This window comes from Bos grunniens, chromosome 1, assembly GCF_055505025.1.
Source record: "Bos grunniens cultivar Pamir isolate PY7600 chromosome 1, Bosgru_T2T1.0, whole genome shotgun sequence".
Lineage (NCBI taxonomy): Eukaryota > Metazoa > Chordata > Mammalia > Artiodactyla > Bovidae > Bos > Bos grunniens.
Window position 1 is genome coordinate 69,469,572 of NC_141165.1, and position 21,820 is coordinate 69,491,391.

General features: G+C 38.9%; 2 protein-coding genes across 5 annotated transcripts in view; one reads left to right on the forward strand and one right to left on the reverse strand.

The window, feature by feature from the left end:
• The window catches only part of PIK3CA (phosphatidylinositol-4,5-bisphosphate 3-kinase catalytic subunit alpha), a 92,836-nt gene extending 83,905 nt beyond the window's left edge, over positions 1-8,931 (forward strand). For all 4 annotated transcript variants that reach the window (XM_086395087.1, XM_086395102.1, XM_086395113.1 and 1 more), the window contains one exon: positions 468-8,931. In XM_086395087.1, the coding sequence (XP_086251213.1) occupies positions 468-738 (271 nt within the window). In that variant the 3' untranslated portion in view covers positions 739-8,931. The remainder of the gene's footprint in view (positions 1-467) is intronic.
• On the reverse strand, positions 7,629-21,223 carry KCNMB3 (potassium calcium-activated channel subfamily M regulatory beta subunit 3). Its single transcript, XM_086415361.1, is given in 6 exon segments — positions 7,629-8,216; positions 9,772-9,920; positions 9,923-10,064; positions 11,023-11,236; positions 12,967-13,158; positions 21,022-21,223. Coding segments are annotated over 6 exon segments (795 nt in total). The 5' UTR covers positions 21,084-21,223; the 3' UTR covers positions 7,629-8,180.
• Between the last annotated feature and the right edge of the window lie 597 nt (positions 21,224-21,820).

A 21,820-nucleotide genomic window follows, 5' to 3' on the forward strand; every position in this document is an offset into this window, starting at 1 on the left:
CATACAGTGTGAGGAATTCAGTCAGCCATGAATATCATGTTTGTTCATAATTTTTCTTACCACCTTGTGGAGTATCATTAGTCTATCTGAAAACCTTAATGTACTTTTAAAAACCTTTTATAAAATTATCTTTTATGTATAGCTCAGTCCTGGTCCTAACCTAACCCTAAAAGCTTTAGTATAGACCAGTTCATGCATTTAATAAATCCTATTCTATTCCTAATGTGCCAGGCATTATTTTGGGGGTTGGTGACAGCAATAAACAAACTCCTTATGGACTCATAGAGTTCACATTCTAGTGTCAGGTCAGGGAGTAGAAAGTGTTGGTAAGAGGAATAGGGAGAAGAATGCTGTATGTTACAGTTTTGTCTAAGAAGGCCTCGATAACTATGTGACACTTGAGCAGAGACCTGAAGGTATTAACAGGATTTACTCCATACTGACCAAACTGTTCTTATTACTTGTAGGTTTCAGGAGATGTGTTACAAGGCTTATCTAGCTATTCGGCAGCATGCCAATCTCTTCATAAATCTTTTCTCAATGATGCTTGGCTCTGGAATGCCAGAACTGCAATCTTTTGATGATATTGCATACATTCGAAAGACCCTAGCTTTAGATAAAACTGAGCAAGAGGCTTTGGAGTATTTCATGAAACAAATGAATGATGCACACCATGGTGGCTGGACAACAAAAATGGATTGGATCTTCCACACAATTAAGCAGCATGCTTTGAACTGAAATGATAACTAAGAAACTAAAAGCTCAGTATCTGGATTCTACACTGCACTGTTAATAACTGTCAACAGGCAAAGACTGATTGCATAGGAATTGCACAATCCATGAACAGCATTAGAATTTACAGCAAGAACAGAAATAAAATACTATATAATTTAAATAATGTAAACGCAAACAGGGTTTGATAGCACTAAACTAGTTCATTTCAAAATTAAGCTTTAGAATAATGCGCAATTTCATGTTATGCCTTAAGTCCAAAAAGGTAAACTTTAAAGATTGTTTGTATCTTTTTTTAAAAAACAAAACAAAACAAAAAAACCCAAAATATATAGAAATGATGGAGAAGGAAAAAGGATGATGTTCTCTTTTTGTCTTGCAAATGTTTTCTGTTTCGAAATGTGGACACAACAAAATCTATTATTGCATTAGGTCCAAGTAAACTGGAGTTTGATGTTAAATTACTTTAAGATTGGAAAATAATGAAAATTTCTTATTTTTCCATTGCTGTTCAATTTATAGTTTGAAGTGGGTTTTTGACTCCTTGTTTGATGAAGAAAAATGCTTGGGGTGTAAGGGACTCTTGAGATTTCAACAGAGACTTTTCTTTTTTAATAAATCAAACCTTTTGATGATTTGGGGTCTTATCTGCAAAGTTTGGGAAGCAGTCACAAATGAGACCTGTTACAAAGTGGTATTTTGAGTTTTTTTTTTTTTTTCCTAGACAGTATTTACAAGAATCTGATTCTTATGTCCCAGGGAAATTCTGGGCTCCCTCAAAGTAAAATAATCATCGTAGAGAAAGAATGAGCAGGAATAATTTTTGCTCCAGAATTGTACAGTATTCACCTTAGATTGACTTTTTTTTTCTCCTTTTGCAATGAATTGAATACATTTTTCATGCATGTTTTCCAGAAAATAGAAGTGAGTATTAATGTTATTAAAAAGATTATTTTTTTTATTAAAGGCTATTTATATTATAGAAACTATCATTAATATATATTCTTTATTTACATGATCTGTCCCATAGTCATGCATTGTTTTGCACCCCAAATTTTTATTGTTTGTAGCAGCATGGTCAGCTTTTTTCTTGATCTGTGGGTAAGGTTCAGGCACTATCTCATACCAATGACTAGTATATAACTACTTAAGGAAAACAGATTTAAAAGTTCTCTTTCCTTTTATTGTCTTCTGTTTTCACTTGAATCGCCCATCTTCCATCCTCTTTTATAGTTGAGAATGCCTCAGTCATATGAAATTAGTTGCCAAATTAACACAATTTAGACTATCTTCCTAATTGCTTCACCCCTCTACCCAAGTAGGCTCATGAATAATACTTTATCATAAGGGGAATAGAAATCATGAACTTTTTACCTTTTAAGGCTATTTACTCAGTCTCTCCCTAGTAAAATTAGGACCTTAAACCATTTTAAGATCATGTCCCATTTCTAATCAGGGCTCACTTTCCAACTTTATTAAATAGCATTTGAGCACAAGATACATTCTTAAACATTTTGAAAAACATTAACCCAGAATGTAGGGGCTCAGGCTAGTCATCACTCTACAATCTGATAATTTACTGAGTATTTGAAATGAATGATTAATGCCCTAGGAAATAGCTTTAGCAAATGTCCAGGTGCCACACCAGAAAAAGTGCAATAATTTACTGACAGTTTTCTAGACTAGGCTTATTATTGGAGTACAACATTATGAAGAGTGCATATTGTATACAGCATCACTTAAGAATATCCACTTATGAAATCAGACCTATAGTAGAAGTCTTGGATAGTAAACAGGGACTCTAATACAGATACTCATAATATTTGGCTATTTTAGAACCCTTAAAGGGCATAATTATTGGAGACTTAGGTACCTCACTAAAGTGTGTACATAATATTGCCAATAAGAAAGATTAATTTGAAAATTAGGGAAACTTCTCTAAACTGTCTTGGAATAGTTAAGGAGAGTTTAAACTCTGTTTTAAGCAGGAGACCAGATAGATTCTTTTGCAGATATCGGAAATTTCAAACTTATTAAAACTTTGTGATTAATGTTTTTTGTCTTTTAGATTTATTCAGTTAATACATACTAACATCCCAGTATTTTCTGTATTAGGGATTAATTACAGGAACGCTCAGTAAAATAATACAATTCTGAAAGAAGTTTTGATGGTGGAAACTGAGATTTTAACAGAGAACTAACTGTGTTTTACTGAGTGCCAAAAAAGCTTTGAGCTTCCTTGTACAAAGTTTATATAATTTTTGCATTTTTCACATCAGTCCAGATAGTCCCTTCCCTTAGGACCTCTCTGCCACTAAAAGACAAGCCACATAGCTTATTTTATCCCAAATTTTAAGAGTTATTACAACCAAGTTAATTCCATTGGATGAAATGTAGACAGGTTCTATAAAGACTATAGATTAAGTGAACTAGCTAAAAACAAAGTATATTTCAAACATATCCAAGCAGAGGTTATGCAAACAACATTAAAAATAAGGAAAAAGGGGACAGGTAGTACTCAGAAGGCAAGGAACCAAAAATTGAATTAAATTATTACATGGGATGACTAGGATATGTTTCAAGTCAGTGATAATATAGCTACTTCCAGGTACTTCAGTATCAGAGATCAGTTCCTATTGGCCAATTTCTATGACCAACCGTCCTTGTCATTGAATGTGGTATAACTGACTATTGACTTGACAGGTTCATTTGGCCAATTGAGCAATATTTCCTTTAATGACTATTTTGGAGAAAAGAAAAATAGGTTTAAAGAAAATAAAACTTAATTTAAACACATTTCTCGCAAGAAATAATCAACTATTTGAAAATCATGCTTTAACTTTTTATCATATTTTCAGCTATATAAAATCATTTATTTTGAAGACTTTCAGAATGCTGTTAATTTGAAATCTGTTAATCATGTTGTAGAATTTGGTTTTTTTAAAAAGATGTTTCTAATTGGATTTTTTAAAAAAGAATGGAATTTGGTCACTATTTTATGATAGAACCTAAGCTTTTTGTGGTTCTTAGTGTCCTCTGTAAAACTTAGTGTCGAAGTAATCAACTTTTGAGGTTTTCCCTTCTAATCTGCTTTATATTACAAGCCCTTAGGAAATGGGAACCCGGTGAATATATAATGAATTGTAAAATATTTTAATGTGTAACTTTTTCAACTGTGAAACTATGACTATTGGTTTTTTGAAGAAAACAGCTGCTGATAAAGTATTTTGTGTAAAGTGTAGTTCTTATTAATCAGGAAAATAATCAATTACTTGATTAGAATGTATATATCCTCTTGGATTTTATTTTAAATGGATTGGTGATTTTCACGTAGGTAAAACACAGTCCATCTGTATTCTTTTTCCATCAAAAATCTAGTGATTTGGCATTTATTTAAAAAAATGTATGAGCAGCCTATGTATTTTAAAGGCACCATGGAAATGTCACAGTACATAAACTTGGATTCGTTTCTTAGTGATTTGTAAATCCATTTAATTCATACCCTGATCAGTAGTCCGTGTTTGCCACATTTTGAAGAAATATAATTTCCAGCATTATTTTAAATATAGCAAGTTAACTTTTTCTCAATGTTATAAATTCCTTTTGTTTCTGTTATCTGCACAAACTGCAGACCTGGGCTGGACCCACACATTCAGAATCCATCTTAAAAATTGATTTTGATGTCCAAGGCATCACTAAAATATTTCAGTTTAAAGACCATATGTGGTGTTAATGGATTGTGGTGCTTCTACTATTTAAAAACAACTTTCATACTTCAGATATTTTTGAGAAGAGGGGAATGTGAAGGGAGGGGGCAGAACAGGGAGGAGTTGCTTGAATGAGTTACATTCTTCATATCCGTCCTGCTCGGATCGGGCACTAAGAAGGCTGAAAGCTGTGAGAGTATATTGTGCACACCATGAGGGAATTAATTCTTCATCAAGGATGGGATTGTGAAGGCTGAACTATACAAATCAGCACTGACAAAATCTTCAGATAATAATTCTTGGTGATAGAGAATAATACAGCTGGGCTGTTTTTTAAAATATAAAGACAAACCATTTTTATTTTTTAATTATCACATTAAAAATTGTAAATGTATCTTATGTACCATGGCCTGGGAAGCCTTTTTTCTTTTCTCTTAAGAGTTATTTTCACTTTCTGAAAAGAATATAGGGTTCAGCTCAAGATAACTATGGTCCTGATAAAATTGGATGGGTAACTCTACCTCAGAAGGTTAATAAGGAAAAAAAAGTACATGAGTCACAATTCAATACTTTTGGCTCTGATATTACAGAAATTTGGAGAGCACTGTATTTTAGATTTATAAAGTCAGAGTTGATTTATAAAGTCACAGTTGGCATGTCCTGTTTTTAATGGCATTGGATACATTTAGAAAAAAATGGGTTAAAATTTAATCATTGCTCCAGCCATTTGGAAAAGGCAGTAGTGCTAGGAGGTTCATGGTACTAGGTTCCTGAATTTAGCATTTGAAATTAGTTTTTTTTTTTTTTTTTTTATTGTTAGTGAAATTGCTATGTGTATATTTGCAGACATTTATATTTGTATACACAGTACTTGCTAACCCTAGTCAAGAGACATCATTTATAAAAGGTGTAAACATCAAGGTTCTAAAATTCAGAAGAATTTAGAATCAATCAGGAGTTTCCCAAGTTGGGGTGTTAGTTTTTCCAAGCTCATTTCATTCAAGTGCTTCACTTGAGTAAGGGTTTGCACTTTTTGTCAATGCAGCGCCATTCCTTTTGCTTGGTTTTAGTTATGTTCATACTTCAGCCATGCTAGTTAGCATAAAGAGATAGTTATGAGCCATAAGAAAATCTTATGACTTAACTTTTACACAACTACGCTTAAGAGTTTTAGCAACAAAGAAAAAAGATCAGTCCACTGTACATATTAGCATAGATGGGTAGCTGATTTTTACTACCAACAGTTGACTCCAATCCTCCTGTTGGTAAGAATGGGAAGGATAATGCATTTTGTAAGCATTAAGTTTATGAATCTATCTAGAATATTATTTAATCTCTCACTATAATAATTCTGTGGTTATGCTAAGAGCCGTGTATATTTCTGGTGATTCTTTTGTTAATCCTTCTAGGATAGCAAAGAGGCAGAACCTTCACTGTTCTATTATTTTCTCAGAATATCTTTAATAAGACTAACCTCTTTAATTCTAGTGCAGATTTCCAAATGTGGTCACTAGCCATTGATTTCATAAGAAAAAAAACTCATCAGATTTATATTCCTATTGGAGAGCTTGGCCTTCATGATTTCTAGAAATGATTCTGGCTGTGGAACCAAAGTTTCAAATGCAGTTAATGTTTTCAGTGCGGTTCAGTCCTAAGACTTTATTTCGGTTGAATAAAATCTAAAAGAATGTATCCTTTTAGAACATTACACTTCAACATCTTGGGAATGTGACACTACCATAGACTACTGACACCTCCAGTGTTGACTTTGGAAGCTTCAAAAAGGAGCTCCCATCACCCTCTTTGGCCCCATTTATTGTCACAAATCTATTTCTCTATATTTGTCTTTCATTGAGTTAGAGTCCTGTAGTATACCACATTAGTTAGGAGGAAAATGTTTTAAATGTTCTTTTAATGATGGCCCAAAAAAGTATTTGACACAGCAAGTGCATGTGTTACTGTACTGAGAATACAGAATAATAACAGTGTCACTAAATTTAAGACCTTGTCCCGGTCATGCTCTTCCTGGCAAGAAGTTTGGCCTGTGACTGCACTTATTGTTTGTGCTCATCAGAAACTGTCAATGTCTGCTTTAACTTTGCAGTCTGTAACATCATGCTGTTTATTAAAAAAAAAAATTACTTTAACTTGTGTCCAAATAATCCTTAGTGTACTATATGTTGAACAAAAAAACTGTGATAATTACACTTGCCATTTAATACTTAATAGCAAACCATCTTTTTAATACTTAACAGCAAACCACTGTTGGTAATAATCAAAATTTAGCTGAATTTTTCTTATCAACAATGACTAAGTTTAGTTGATTGAAAACCTGAAACTATTATGCCTTAAAAGCCAATTTTTCTGTCGCAGTAACATGATGAATATTGGAGAAATATCAGTTTAAATATTAACTTCCTTTAAACATGAAGAATTATATGCTTGTATTTTAAGCAGATATTACATGTGTACACATACACATATGAATGTATCTGTATGTGTGGACAGATTTTTTCCCAAGTCAGTTGATGACCAGAACCTAAAAGTGAAGTTCGTCTAGAAGCAAACTGGTTTTGCACTCAGCTATCATAAACCTTGCAAAAGGTAAGTCTGGGCTTTTCTTGGACCAGTAATGCACATGGGCATTGATATTTAGTGCTTCTAAGCAATTCACAGCGAATAACTGCTAAAATTTTCATAGGCCAAATGGTTTGAGTTAACGTTGTAAGTTGACTTTGTTCTTCAAGCATAATGTCTCTATTTCCTTAGATGAGCCAAGTAGCTACTATATAAATGGAAAACTATAGTATTTGAAACACTTCAGGTTTCACAATTTCATACGCTTTACGTTTCCGATTGTTTTTAATATGTTAGGAGAAAAATCCAAAGAGCTGCATATTGTTAGGTGGGTGTCAGACTTACTAAGAAATGGAATAGATATGTGACCTTAATTTAAGAAATCTAGAAAATCTCAATTTGTGGAATGACTTAAAAAGTGTATGCATACATATATTTTATTACATGGAAGTCTTTGGCATACAAAATAATCTACTACAGCCTTCTAAAGAGCATGTTCCGAACTCTAGATACATATCATACTTAGCCAAGAAAAAGTGGGGAGGAATCGGCTCCTGCATCTCCTTACCCCAGCCCCTGTTCCAGCTGTCCAACAAAAGGTACCAAGACTGGTTGAATTATTTTATTTTTAATAAGAACTGTACATACTTAAGGTTTACAATATGGTAATTTGATATACATAATGAAATGATTACTATAGTCAAGCTAATGTATCATTCATGTAGTTACCTTTGTGTGTGTGTGTGTGTGTGTGTGTGTGTGTGTGATGAGAGCACCTAGACTCTTAGCAAACTTCTGGTACTCAATGCAGTATTAACTATAGTCATTATGTTGTACATTAGATCATGAGATTTATTCATCTTATAATGAAGTTTGTACACTTTAACCAGTGTCTCCCCTATTTCCCCCACCCTGCCCCTGGTAACCAGCATTCTGCTCTCCGCTTTTTATTTATTTGACTCTTTTAGATTCCACATATAAGTGAAATGAAGTTTTTTCCTTTCTGTGTCTGGATTATTCTTAGCACGATGCCCTCCAGGTTCATCCATGTTGTTGTAAATGTCAGGATCTCTTTTTCAGGATGAAAAATATTCCGTTGTATGTATGTTTACACACACACACACACATATATATATCACGATTTATTCATCCGTCGATGGACACTTAGGTTGTTCCATATCTTGGCTGTTGTGCACAGTGCTGCAGTGAACATGAGAGTACAGATATTTCTTGAAGGTACTGATTTCATTTCCTTTGGGTATATACCCAGAAGAGGAGTAAGGCTAACTAAAAATTCAAACTTAGCAAAAGTTTTGTTATCTATCTACGAGGTACCAGAAACCAACCTAGGTGTTTTGCATACTTTGCCTTTTTTCTTCCCTAAAAATAACGTCATGAAAGAAAAGACCCATCCCCATCTTACGGACAAGAAGAGTGGCTCAGTTCAACTGACTTGCCCAAGGACACGTATCTGAAAAGCTGTAATTATGGCCTACAAATTTTAAAAAATCGTACTCTGAGACACATGTTCTCTCCACTATTCCACACTAGGAGGAGGAGAAAATACCCAAATTGTTCACTGCTGGTCAAGTCAATATTGCTCTATTATTCAGTTTGTTTAATAATGTGTGACTTGCAATTATTGCTAAAAGGCATTAAACTGGCTTAGAATCAGAGTTTGTTTTGATTACATCTACGTATCAGAGTTGCTTCAAAAGTCATCCTTTTTATTGTCCATGATGTAAGTTTTTTAGTAAAATTGTAATGATACTTTGAGGAACTTTGGTTTTCAAAATGAAGTCTGTTTTCAACTCATATTCAGCTTAATCTGAAAAGCACTTGTTGGGAGAGTCTTGTGATACTATTTCATAACCATGGTTGATTCATTAATTAAAGTACAGACAATTGTTGACTATCCATGTGGGACTTTTCTATGATGCGGATTATCTGGGATGAATGTTAAATTCTATCCGGTACAGCTTCTCCCTAACTTGATAACATTTCTAGCCACCTCTCCCACTCCCTCCAGAGTGTACACAAAGAGCAAAATGAACTTATGGGAAGCATAATTAACTAGAAAGAAATGTTTCTAAAAGAAAAATCACATGCTACATAGCAAGGTTAAGTATAGATAACACTAAGCTTAGTGAATTTCCCAGGCAGCAGCTTTCCTCTTTTTTCATGGACGATGAGGTAAAATGGTAGGTCCATGTTTTCTGAAATTACCAGATTATTATCTTCGTGTAGTGTATGAACTGCTCTTCACTAAGACTTTTTTGACAAGTGTTTTAATGTTCACTGCATTGCATGGAACTAGACTGCCTGTTCAGTGCTCAGCAGGTTAGAAACTTGCATCACTTATTTTGACAGTGACAGGTTCTAGCAGGGGCTGATACTAGACGAAGCACAATGACCGTGAGCTCCTTTTACCCTGTGGAAACAAAAGGTGCTTCCCTGGCTCATGTGGAGAGATTTGGAATAAAAAAGATGGTGAATTTATATTTATTTATAGAATAGAATATACAATGAGACTTTTTAACATTTTTCTTTCCCACATGAATTAACCATGCTTTGTTTGTACACAGTTAGTTTGCGAGTAGGCATAATCAGGCCCTCAAGTGTAGACCCTGCAGGTATCTGAAGGCCAGGACTAATTTGGCCACCATCTTAAGGTTTCTCTGCTCCTTCCTTTGCTCCTCCCAACACGCCACAGTTTGAATTGATGCTGTGCCATATGAAGCACTTTGCCACTTACCTCACCTCTGAATGCAGTGCTGTGTTTTTCACACAAGAAGGACAGGCACTGTGTTAATCTCACCACGCCACCTATCAGGACGCCGCCCAGCAGGGTCAGCGAAGGCCGGAATCAACAGTGGAAGATCACCGTCTGGTCGTACTTTTTATGAGAATGACATCTTCGGATGGGCTGTCTGGACTGTAGAAGCATGAAAACGGGGTCCCATTTTTGTGATCGAAGAACTCCTTTATGTCCAGAGCACCACTGAGCAAATCATTTCTATGCTGGTGGCACTTAGGTGTGTAGAAGCACTAGGAATACGGAAGAGGAAGAAAAATGAGGGCGCTGGCTCTGAAATCAAACGCTTTAAAGTTTTAATTCTGAAATCACTTCACAGCTGAAGCTATTAAGAGTTTTAATCTCTGAAGGTGATAAGACCTATTACATAGCTCATGGGGAAGGGGTGCCAGGAGGGCAAATAGTGAACTGGCCATTTCTGAGCACTAAACAAAGATGTGGGAATAAAGATACTGAGGTGTATTACCATATCCACTAAGCACTCAAGACACTCTGCCGTCGGCCTGCAAAAACATTCGAGACCTTAAAGGTTATGGCATCCAAAACAAATCACCAGATTGAAACCAGTGCTTAAGTAAACACAAAGAAGTGCAAAATGTCAACTAATTTAAGTCAACTTTTTATAGGTAGGTGAAAATGTACTTTTTAAATCATATGAACCTGTTGCTGCTGCTGCTGCTGCTGCTAAGTCGCTTCAGTCGTGTCCGACTCTGTGCGACCCCATGGACTGCGGCCTACCAGGCTCCGCCATCCATGGGATTTTCCAGGCAAGAGTACTGGAGTGGGGTGCCATTGCCTTCTCCCATGAACCTGTTGAGTATCCTTTAAAGGATAATCTTTAAATTTCTTTGATAAGAATGATTGTTTGATTTAAGGTGGGCTGTAAGTTCATTTTAACATTTTCGATACGATGAGGAATGGGATCTCCCAACAAGAAGTTAAGACTACTTACAAATAATTTTGTTCACTGTCTCAAGTCTTTAAATTCCAGACACCAACATGAACTCTCTTTTCTATATACCCCATTTTTCCTCCAAGAATGCTTTTAGCTTCATTTATCCTGATTGGGTCACTATTGATACGTTCAGTGGAAGAAAACAGCTTTATCTAGAGATGGCCCCTTGCTAGGGACAGTCTGCCATGGAAAGGTTGCTATAATTAGAACACTTTCACACATGAAGTTTACACTACCTTGGAATTTATCTGGACAGCCTCTTCATTATAATGTAGGAGCACTTTCTGACCTGAATGGGTGAGCTTCACAAATAGCTGGAGACACAGGTACTTGCCCTGACCTCGGCAGTCCATCCCACAGGTAAATGCACAGTCCGTCCAGTCATCCATGGTGTGCACATGAATGATAGTGCAGTTCGATTCTTCTCTCTGCTTCCATTTGGAAAAGTAAATAAATGGTTTTCATCCCTAGAAAATTTAGTCCTGTATTTCTAATGTATTTCAAAGCAACGTAGGACCCATCACAGAAGGCATTTAGCGATTCAGGAGCACAGAGAACTTTGCAATGGGATAAACGGCAGCAAGGTACCAAGTTCCATCTCAGTTATGACCCTTCTGGCATAGTTCTCACTATAGATCAATGATTTTCGAATTTCAGAATCACCTGAATGGGTTTGTTAAAATGAGGAATTTGTTAAAACATGGGTTCTATGACTTCCAGGGATTTGGATTCAGTTGGTCTGAGTTGAGGCCCAGAAATTTGTGAATTTAACAGTATTTAAGGTGTTTGGGGAAACATACTTTTTAGCAATATTAGCCTAAATACTATAACCACAAAAATTCACACTCAGAAATCTTACCATCTCTTCCTGCCTCATCAACTCAAGATCTGCCCACTGGCTTGTCCTGGTGAAAATGTGCCTTTGGAAGGAGTCAAGCCACAGGGCTCTTAGGCAACTTGGCCATTCCATTTACTCTAAGAGGCAAGTGCAAATCCTATGAGGAATCCCATTAGAAAACTTGCCTTATTTTAATGTTAGTAAATTCCTTAAGGTCAAGAACTATATCCTCTGCATCTTTATGTTCCTCAAAGCAGAAAGCACAATGCCTCTCACATAGTAGAGGCTCAATAAGTGTTGTACTGAACTAAATTTTACTTGGCTTCCCTGGTGGCTCAGTGGTAAAGAATCTGCCTTCCAATGCAGGAAACACAGGTTCTATCCCTGATCCAGGAAGATTACACATGCCTCGGAGCAACTAAGCCCCTGCACCAGAACTACTGAGCTTGTGCTCTAGAGCCCAGGAGCCGCAAATACTGAGCCCATGTGCCACAATTACTGAAGCCTGGGTGCCCCAGAGCCGGTGCCCCACAAGAGAAGTCACAGCAATGAAAAACCCACACACCACAGCTAAAGAGTAACCCCACTTGCTGCAACTAAAGAAAAGTCCACACAGCAACAAAGACCCAGCATAGCCCCAAATAAATAACAATTATTTTTAAAAATATTACTTGGAAAACATTCCTTGAGGATTTACACACACACCACACACATAGAATGTCATAGATAGAGTGAGAAGGGGTAGACAAATGTCCTGCCCCTGAAGACTGTGGTGGTATTAACCTTGGGTATTTTCCCTGGCTCTTCTGAGCCTGAGATTTCTCATTCATAAAGTGAAAATCAAAGTAATAATGCTTCCTTCATGGACTTGCTGTAAGTTTATATAGGGATAAAATATATGTTTGATATATAGTATATATTTAATGGTAACTTATTACATGTGTTTAATAAGGAAACTACTTAAAAGAAAACTAATATTTATTGAGCAACTACAATATGCCAGGTAGATATTACCAAACTCAAAAACTCAGACTCAAAAAATTTTTGTTATGTTCATGCAGAAACTCATGCTCATCTCCTTCCTTAGGATGTTAGTGTATTAAAGAATGTATTACCTGCAGGGATATCGAATATGTGGACCCCCTACTGAAAGACTTTGGAGACTGGAGGAGCAGCAAAGGAATATCTTTCACTTTCTCACCACCCCTTCCTCCACACCCAGCTGCCTCCCAGCACTAAGAGAAGAACAGGGATTCTGGAGAAAGCAAAGCCAGTCTCCCCTCTCCTCTATCACTGTGCCTATACCTAGGATAAATGTTCTGTCTCCTCTCTCTCTTCTCACCTGAGCAAGAAGGGCTTCAGGATGGTTATTCCAAGCACGAAGAACATTAGGACCGAGAAACCCATCATTGCAAACCCTAGCAGCATGGCCCGGTCCTCTCCAGCACTGGATGGTAGCTTCCTGTGCACGTCTGGTGGGTCTCCATCATTGTGGTCTGTGTTTCTCCTCGTCCCTGAGGTAGAAAAGGCTGGCCTTCATGGGAACAGGGGAGGAGATATTTCAATAAATTGGGACCCCAGTTCTCATAAACAATTGGGAACAGTAGTGATTATTTTGCATGATAGAGAAATGTTGAATCACTGCATTGCACACCTGGAACTAGTATAGTGTTGTAGGCCAATTATACTTCAGTTTTTAAAATTAAATAAACAGTATTTGTTTTTAAAAGCCTGAGTTTAAATTCTAACACTTCCGGAAGACAGCATAATAGAAATCCTTTATGACCTTGGTGTAGGCAAATATTTCTTAGATACAACACACAAGCACAATCTGACACACAGGCACAAAGAGAGCCAATTAGTAAACCGGACTTCATGAAAATTTCTGCTCCTCAAAAAAACACTTTAAAGAATGAAAAACAAGACCAGACTGGAAGAAAATATTGGCAAATCATTTATCTGATAAAGGTCTTGAATCCAGAACACATTAAAGAACTCTCAAATTCAATAATGCCACACAACACGATTAACAGTTTCAACAGCCACTTCAGAGAAGATATATACATAGCAAATAAGCACATAAGATCTCATTAGAAACTTGTACATTAAAACTACACCAACATACCACATCATCCCCACTAGAATGGGTTAAACCAAATCAACAGACTGTATCAAGTATTGGAGATGATATAAGGAACTAGAACTCTCCTGCACTGCTGATGGGAATATAAAACGGTATAAGCACTTTGGAAAACAGCTGGTATGTCCTAAAAAAGTTAAATATATAGGGGACCATATGACCTAGGTGTTCCATTTCTAGGTATGTATTTACCAAGCAGAATGTAAGCACACGATCATACAAAGACATGTACACAGATGTTCTTGGCACCCCAACTGTAAGGATCCCAAAACTGAAAACAACCCAAATATATGATATACTTTTATCAATAAGTATAAATTCTTACATTTGTATAAAGGAATACTATGCAACAACAGAATCGATAAACAGTACTCATCAGATCAGATCAGATCAGATCAGTCGCTCAGTCGTGTCCGACTCTTTGCGACCCCATGAATCACAGTACTCATGCTGCTGCTGCTGCTAAGTCACTTCAGTGTGTCCGACTCTGTGTGACCCCATAGACGGCAGCCCACCAGGCCCCACCGTCCCTGGGATTCTCCAGGCAAGAACACTGGAGTGGGTTGCCATTTCTTCCTCCAATGCATGAAAGTGAAAAGTGAAAGTGAAGTCGCTCAGTCGTGTCCGACTCTTAGCGACCCCATGGACTGCAGCCTACCAGGCTCCTCCGTCCATGGGATTTTCCAGGCAAGAGTAGTGGAGTGGGGTGCCATTGCCTTCTCCCCACAGTAATCATAATGGACCTCAAAATAATTACGCTGAGTGAAAAATGCTGAACAAATGAAAGAGGCCACAGTGTATAATTCCATTCCAACAAAATTCTAGAAGATGCAAACTTACCTTTAGTGACAGAAAGTAGATTAAGCAGTTACCTGGGGGGTGGAGGATGCTATGGGCTTCCCCCGTGGCTCAGTGGTAAAGAATCCGCCTACAATGCAGGAGCCACAGGAGACGCGGGTTCGATCCCTGGGTTGGGAAGATGCCCTGGAGGAGGAAATGGCAACCCACTCCAGTATTCTTGCCTGGAGAATCGCATGGACAGAGGAGCCTGGTGGGCTACAGTCCATACGTCCCAAAGAGTCAGACACAACTGAAACGACTTAGCGTGCAAGCAGCATAGGGGACACGCTAAGGGGCACAAGGAAACTTTCATGGTTGTAGGTGACGGGTATGTTTCTCATCTTGACTGGGTGATGGCTACACATATATGTCAAAACTCACCAAGTGGTATACTTTAAATATGTGCCATTCATCATATTTCAAACATAAAGCTTTTTTCTTTTTTCTTGACAAATGTTGGAAGAAAAAAAGTGGGACACTTACCAACCCATGGTGAAGGGATGATCCCCTCTGCCGTTCACCTGAGGGGTGTGGGCAGACTTGATGCAACACAGTGAGATCTTACATTCAGAGCTCAGTCCATCTAAATAAGCTAAAATGACACGTTATAATTTTTTTTTTTTAATGTAACAAATAAAACTAAGGAATGTTGCCTGGGTAAAGTCTTTAGAGATCTGTTTAATCAATGACTAGGAAAGAATCACCTGTAAGTAGCTTTCATGTAAACTTACTTATCTCTCAGGGATATTGTATACTCCCCCAGAAAATATTTTTTACATTCCTTTATGAATTCCATATGGGAAGAATGACTCCGCAGGCTCCCATTTGGAATTAACAGCATCCTGAAGGAGGATCTGACTTGCTCTTTCATGTCCAGCTGCCGGGAAGACAGCACATCCAGGGCTTTCTGGCCAGGGGCCCAGTCTGCTCAGAACAGCGAGGGTCTCGCTGTGGCTTCTCCCCTCGCCCACCTCTTCTCTGTCTTCACACAGCTCCACAAACAAGGCCCTCCATCTCTTCCCTTTCTCTGCTCTGTACTAGCAAAGGAGGTGATAAATTCTTTCACAAGGGGGCTGTCCAGTGAACCAAGCCCAACACAAAGGTCACCAACTGGTGGCCCATGGACAGCATCCAGCCCACAGATGTGTTTTGTTTGGCTTTTCCTGTGTGTTTTTTTAATTGTGGGATTAGCTGCTAACACTTTAAAAATCATGAAATTTCTCACACAAATGCAGATTTCTACTTTTGGAAAAAATCACAAAGGCCACATCACGGCCTATGAACAGCTGGCTGAGTTGAGCAAAGACTGCCCCTGGGGACAGGGGTGTCTTCTCCAATCCGCCAGTCCCACCACTGCCTATGGTCACTGTCACTGTTCCCTGCTCAGCAGGCATTTCTGTCCCAGAGGTATTTCCATTTTAAGAAGCTTAAAGAAAACTTAAGCCAAACAAATGCAGCCATAATGGTAAAAACGCAGGCTCCATCAAGCTGTGTAAAAAGCTTACTAAAATTTTGAAGTGAAGCAAAAACCCTGTAGAGGGAATTGCTAGTTGTTGTCTTCTGAAAGCATGTTTTATACCTTATCTTCCACCCTTCCTCCTTTCTCTCCCTAATTCCCTTTCTCCTGGCAATATCTTCAGACAAGAGAGTGAGATTGGGGGGGATTCCCTGGTGGTCCAGTTGTTAGGACCGTGTGCTTTCACTGCCAAGGGAGCAGGTTCAATCCGTGGTTGGGGGACTGCGTTCCTGTAAGCCTCATGGCTCAGCCGAAGAAAGAGAGTGTGAGTGAGAGGGATGTGGGGCAATCCAGTTTGTTCTGGGGGACTGCTCTGGGAGGCACTACCCTCAGGAGATGATGACAACTCTGTCGTTACACTGCTTTGGGAATCAGAGTCCTGGTTTGGGATTTTTAGTCTCCTTTGATATTTTACTCACCCTCTATCTATCATCCCACCTTCAGAGAATGGGCAGTGGAGGAAAATTTAATGACATCTGAGCCAGCATATTTTATAGTTTCTCAACAAATATGATAGTTTGATTAAGAGTTTTAGCCCTAAAGGAAGGTTTGGCTCTTTTCCAGGTTCCCATTAGTAAAGAACCCGCCTGCCACTGCAGGAGACACAGAGACAACGGTTGGAATCCCTGGGTTGGGAAGATCCTCTGGAGAAGAAAATGGCAACCCACTCCAGTATTCTTGCCTGGAGAATTCCAGGGACAGAGGGGCCTGGCAGGCCACAGTCCATGGGGTCACAAAGGGTCAGATACAACTTAGTGATTAAACCACCAGGTTACCAATACCCAACACCCAGCATTTCCCTCGTGTTCTGAAACTGGGCTTTAGTTGCTCTATATTGTAAAATTTCCAGAGGCTTATTGTCAGATATCTGTGGAATCCAGGCATGAAGAGGCTTATTATGAAGCCTCTCTGGCCATTTCTGACCTATTGATTTAACATAGCCAATTATACCTGTGATGTACAAAACTGGCATAACCTGGGAATAAGACCTAGTAGTATAATAGACTATTCTTGCTAATATTTCTGTCCACTTTGTTTAAAGGTTTTATGAAAAGCTGAAAACCTCAAAGACACCTTGTGAAGAAATTATTTCATATATGGAGGGAAAGATAATAAACAATAATTGCTAAAAATGAATACACAGCTATATTTTACTGTCTCCTGTAAAGGCAGGCATATTCTTTACCACTCTGCCACCTAGGAAGCCCATATGGGTGTATGTGTGTATATATATAACTGAATCACTTTGCTATATACCTGAAACACTGTAAATCAATTATACTTCAATAAAAAAAATTAGTGGATACATTTAACAGTGATTTAGATGCATCTGAAAAGATAATTAGTAAACAGTTTGATCTGCAAAATAGCTAAAGTATATAATACAGAGATTTCTTTACTGGAAAATGCTGAAGAAAGGTTAAGAAGCATGGAAGACAGACAGAAAGGGTCTAGCATAAAGTCTAGTCAGAATTCCAGAAAAAAAAAAGAGAAAAAAGGCCAAGTAATATTTTATTTTCTTTTTTTTTTTTATTTTTATTTTTTTTAAAAATCACATGCTCCCCATCCTGAACCCTCCTCCCTCCCAACCTCCCCATACCATCCCCCTGGGCCTTCCCAGCGCACCAGCCCCAAGCATCCAGCATCGTGCACTGAACCTAGACTGGCATCTCGTTTCATACATGACATTTCACATGTTTCAATGACATTCTCCCAAATCTTCCCACCCTCTCCCACAGAGTCCATAAGACTGTTCTATACATCAGTGTCTCTTTTGCTGTCTCGTACACAGGGTTATCGTTACCATCTTTCTAAATTCCATATACATGCGTTAGTATACTGTATTTATGTTTTTCCTTCTGACACGTGTACCCCAATGTTCATCGCAGCACTGTTTATAATAGCCAGGACATGGAAGCAACCTAGATGTCCATCAGCAGATGAATGGATAAGAAAGCTGTGGTACATATACACAATGGAGTATTACTCAGCCATTAAAAAGAATACATTTGAATCAGTTCTAATGAGGTGGATGAAACTGGAGACTATTATACAGAGTGAAGTAAGCAAGTAATATTTTAAAAAGACAATAATATTAAAGAAATTATGAAGGTCCAGTCCACAGATTCCAGAAGCCAAGTGGGATAAAATAAAATGAAACCCACACCTACATACATCACAGAGATTTTGCACAGAGACAAGAGAAATTCTTAAAAGCAGCCAGAGAAAAAGATTAACTTCAAAGGAATGACAATCAAGCTGAGCGCTTACTTCTCTATAAGAACAGAAGCCAGGAATATTGCCTTTATGCTGATAAAAAATAGAACTCTATACCCAGCAAATAGCTCACAAGAGTTAAGTAAGAAATAAAGGCATTTCAGACATACACAAAGCTGAGTTTGCCATCAACAGACCCCCACTAAAGAAAAAGGTGAAGCAGTTACTTCAGGCAGAGAGAAAACAATCCAATCTAAGAGCCGAGAGTTAGTCAAAAATGAAGAGCAATTACAGGGTAAACAGGTAAGTAAAGATACTAACCTCACAAAATAATAACAATAAAATTTCCATATTTAAAATTTTTAATTAAAATAATGATAAAGGTGATGACAATGACTCTTCACTTACTGGGTTATTCCCTTTGTCTATATTGTTTAAATAGAAGGAGAGCAGCAACTTCCTGGTGGTCCTGTGCTTAAGACTGCACTCCCAGTGTAGGGGGTACAGGTTGGATCTCTCACTGGGGAACTAGGATCCTTCAGGAAGCATGGCAAAGCCAACAAATTAATTAATTTAAAAAATAAATAGAATGAGATCATACTGGATATAATGGGTTCTTTTTTAAGCTTGTCTTTTTCACTTAACATAATAACCACTTTCCCATGTTGGCAGCAATTCTTTGTAACCCTTCTGCTGGGTACATAATATTTCATCAGTTGGATACACCATAATTTCCTTAACCATTCCCCTATTGTTGGATATTAAACTGTTTCCAGTTTCCCCAGGCCATAAATTAAATTTATGGTATTTAAATTTGTGGTTTAAATATGTAATTAAATTTGTGGTATTTACAAGTACCTTTCATCCAAGGACCTCAAAGTGCTTAAGAGTGATTTAATTTTGCTCTCCAGCCAATAAGATGAGTGAATAGCATTTTCATTCCTTTTTGCCAGCAATAATCTTCACTTCTAACCAAGGTGTGTACCTGGAGGGATTTATTCACAGTCATGGCAGTACCCACCCCTTCCTGTTGCTCCTCTGCTTTCAGAACTGACTTTCCCACCTTCCTAAACTACCACATTTGCTATGGGTGTTTTCTGGCTTAGCCTGAGGCAAATTCAAAGAGCTTGGGCATGTTCATCTGGTTGTGATCCCTGAGGAAGCCAGCAGCCTCTCCCTCCAACACTGTTACTTGGGTAGACTTTTCCTTAGAAGGATGCCGAGGTTCATCAAGGCTTGATAGTTCTGCTGACACTCATCTCACATGTGTATGTAATTTTAAGCACTGGGTATGTTAAATTAACATTTCCTTATAATTTGTGTTGCAGAGATGTGGGTGATTATTTTTATACTTCTATTTTTTTTTTAATTACAAATCTATATAACAACTTCTTTTGAAACAGCAAAGGAGGTTGAGGAAAGTCAATATGGTCTGTGAAGTTCACCATGAGGCAAGATGGGTGATCCAATTGTGCATATCAGAAGTGGAAATGGGACACTGTATTGCCTTGGGGAGAACACAACTGCTCTTACTGCTAGTTGACTGTGTTATGAATGGGGCATTAGAACTTGTTCCCTTGCATGTTAGTCATTTGATCTTCTGCCTTACAATGATTCACTTTAATTGTCTTCTCTCAAAAGCATTAGTTCATTTGTAAGGGAGAAGTGTTTTTGCCTCGGTCTCTTTCTTCTGTTTGTTCCTTCCTCCTCCAGCCCTGACCTCCATCCAAACCCCTCTCTCACTTTCCTGCATTCTCTCTCTCAAAGGTGCATGAACGTAGTTACAGAAGACGGGAGTGAGCGATGTGATGACCATTATGATCTTTATACTGTTTCCACTTTCTCAGCTCCCAGCTCCACTCAAGCTGCTAACAAACCACCCAGGTTTCCAGATACAGTGAGCAAACATAGCTATGAAATGTACCCTCCCAGGAGTAAGCTGGCAAGCCTTAATATCTCAGTCCTCAACACCCTCAGGCATTGCTCCTCTCTCCAGGTGGGTGCCCACTTCTCAGTGCCCTACTGCTCCACTGGGGGCAGGCAGATGTACAGCACCTCTGCTTTGCATTCCCGTGGGGAGGAAAGAGGTCCTCAAGATAACTGGTCTCACTTCCCCCTTAGATAGTAGAGGCGGGTGGTTAATAACAGCAGCTGAAATGTAAAATGGTACAGTACAGAAAGTAGCACTGGCTTTTATACTAAGGCATGCAGAGACCATCACTACCTCCATCAGCAGACAAGGGGATGGGGCAGAGAGAGGTGAAGTAACTTGCCCACAGTCAGACAGTCATTTAAGCGAGCTGGATTTGAACCCTGGCTGTGACGCCAAGATCCAAGCAGTTTTCACCAATGAAACCAATGCTGATAGTAACTTCATTCAACTGACAGACATTCGTTGAGCACCAACTGTGTGCTGGGCAGAGTTCTACTGCTGCAGAGCCAGGGAGGTTAGAGTCCTAGCCTCCAAGAACTTGCCGTCTAGAGGAGGAAGCCGAGGAAGGATGCACCCTGTGATAGCAGCGCTGCTGGGGAGGCCTCCAGGCTCCCTCGGCAGGCATGACAAGTGGACACCCTCTGAGGATAAAGGCCAGACTCAACCCCGGAGCTCCTTGAGGCCGCTCTTCTTCTAACCAGTTGTTCAGTGAGATGCCCATAAAGGCTGAGAGATTCTGGGGGTGACTTACCTCCCCTGGCGTCTCTGGCCACCCTGGAGTGTAATTTGAACAGGGATGCTGAACGGCTGCATGAGACACAGAGGCCTAGGCAAAATGGACTCCTTTCACCAGACTCATAGCCTCTGAGGGCGCCAGAAGGGTGAAGTTTAAACATCAGCGGAAGTGGGGTCCCAGGGGAGGTCCTCAGGCGCATCTGCGCCTCCAGAGCTACCACCTGGGGGTGTGCCGCGCCCACTCCCCTGGCGAGTGGGGAGGTTAGGACAGGCATGTCCAGGCGGCTCTGCAGACTCCTGGCAAGGCAGAGCAGTCCGTCCAAAAGGCTCAGGATCGACCCTCCATGGCTTCTGCGGCCAGACTTTCTCCCCAAGCTCACCCAGAGCCTGCCTCCGCCTTAACACCTGGGCTTGGCTTCAGCTGTCACGCATCGCCATAGAGACCGAAACGCTTGTGGAAAGTTCTGAGGCCCAAGGGACCCTATGTAATTGGTGAAGGGCATATCAGTTCAAGGTTTATAAAAAGAGGAAATGTTTTGCCCTGTCCACATTTCCTTTTTTCCTTTCAAGTTTTTCCATTAGAATATACATTGAAAGTGTTAGTTGCTCAGTCGTGTCAGACTCTTTGCGACTGTACTGTCCATGGGATTCTTCAGGCAAGAATACTGGAGCAGGTTGCCATTTCCTTCTCCAGGGGATCTTCTCTACCCAGGGATCAAACCTGGGTCTCCTGCGTTGCAGGCAGATTCTTTTACCGTCTGAGCTTGTGTATGTGTGTGTGTGTGTAGAATATACATTAATAGATAGCTAATGGG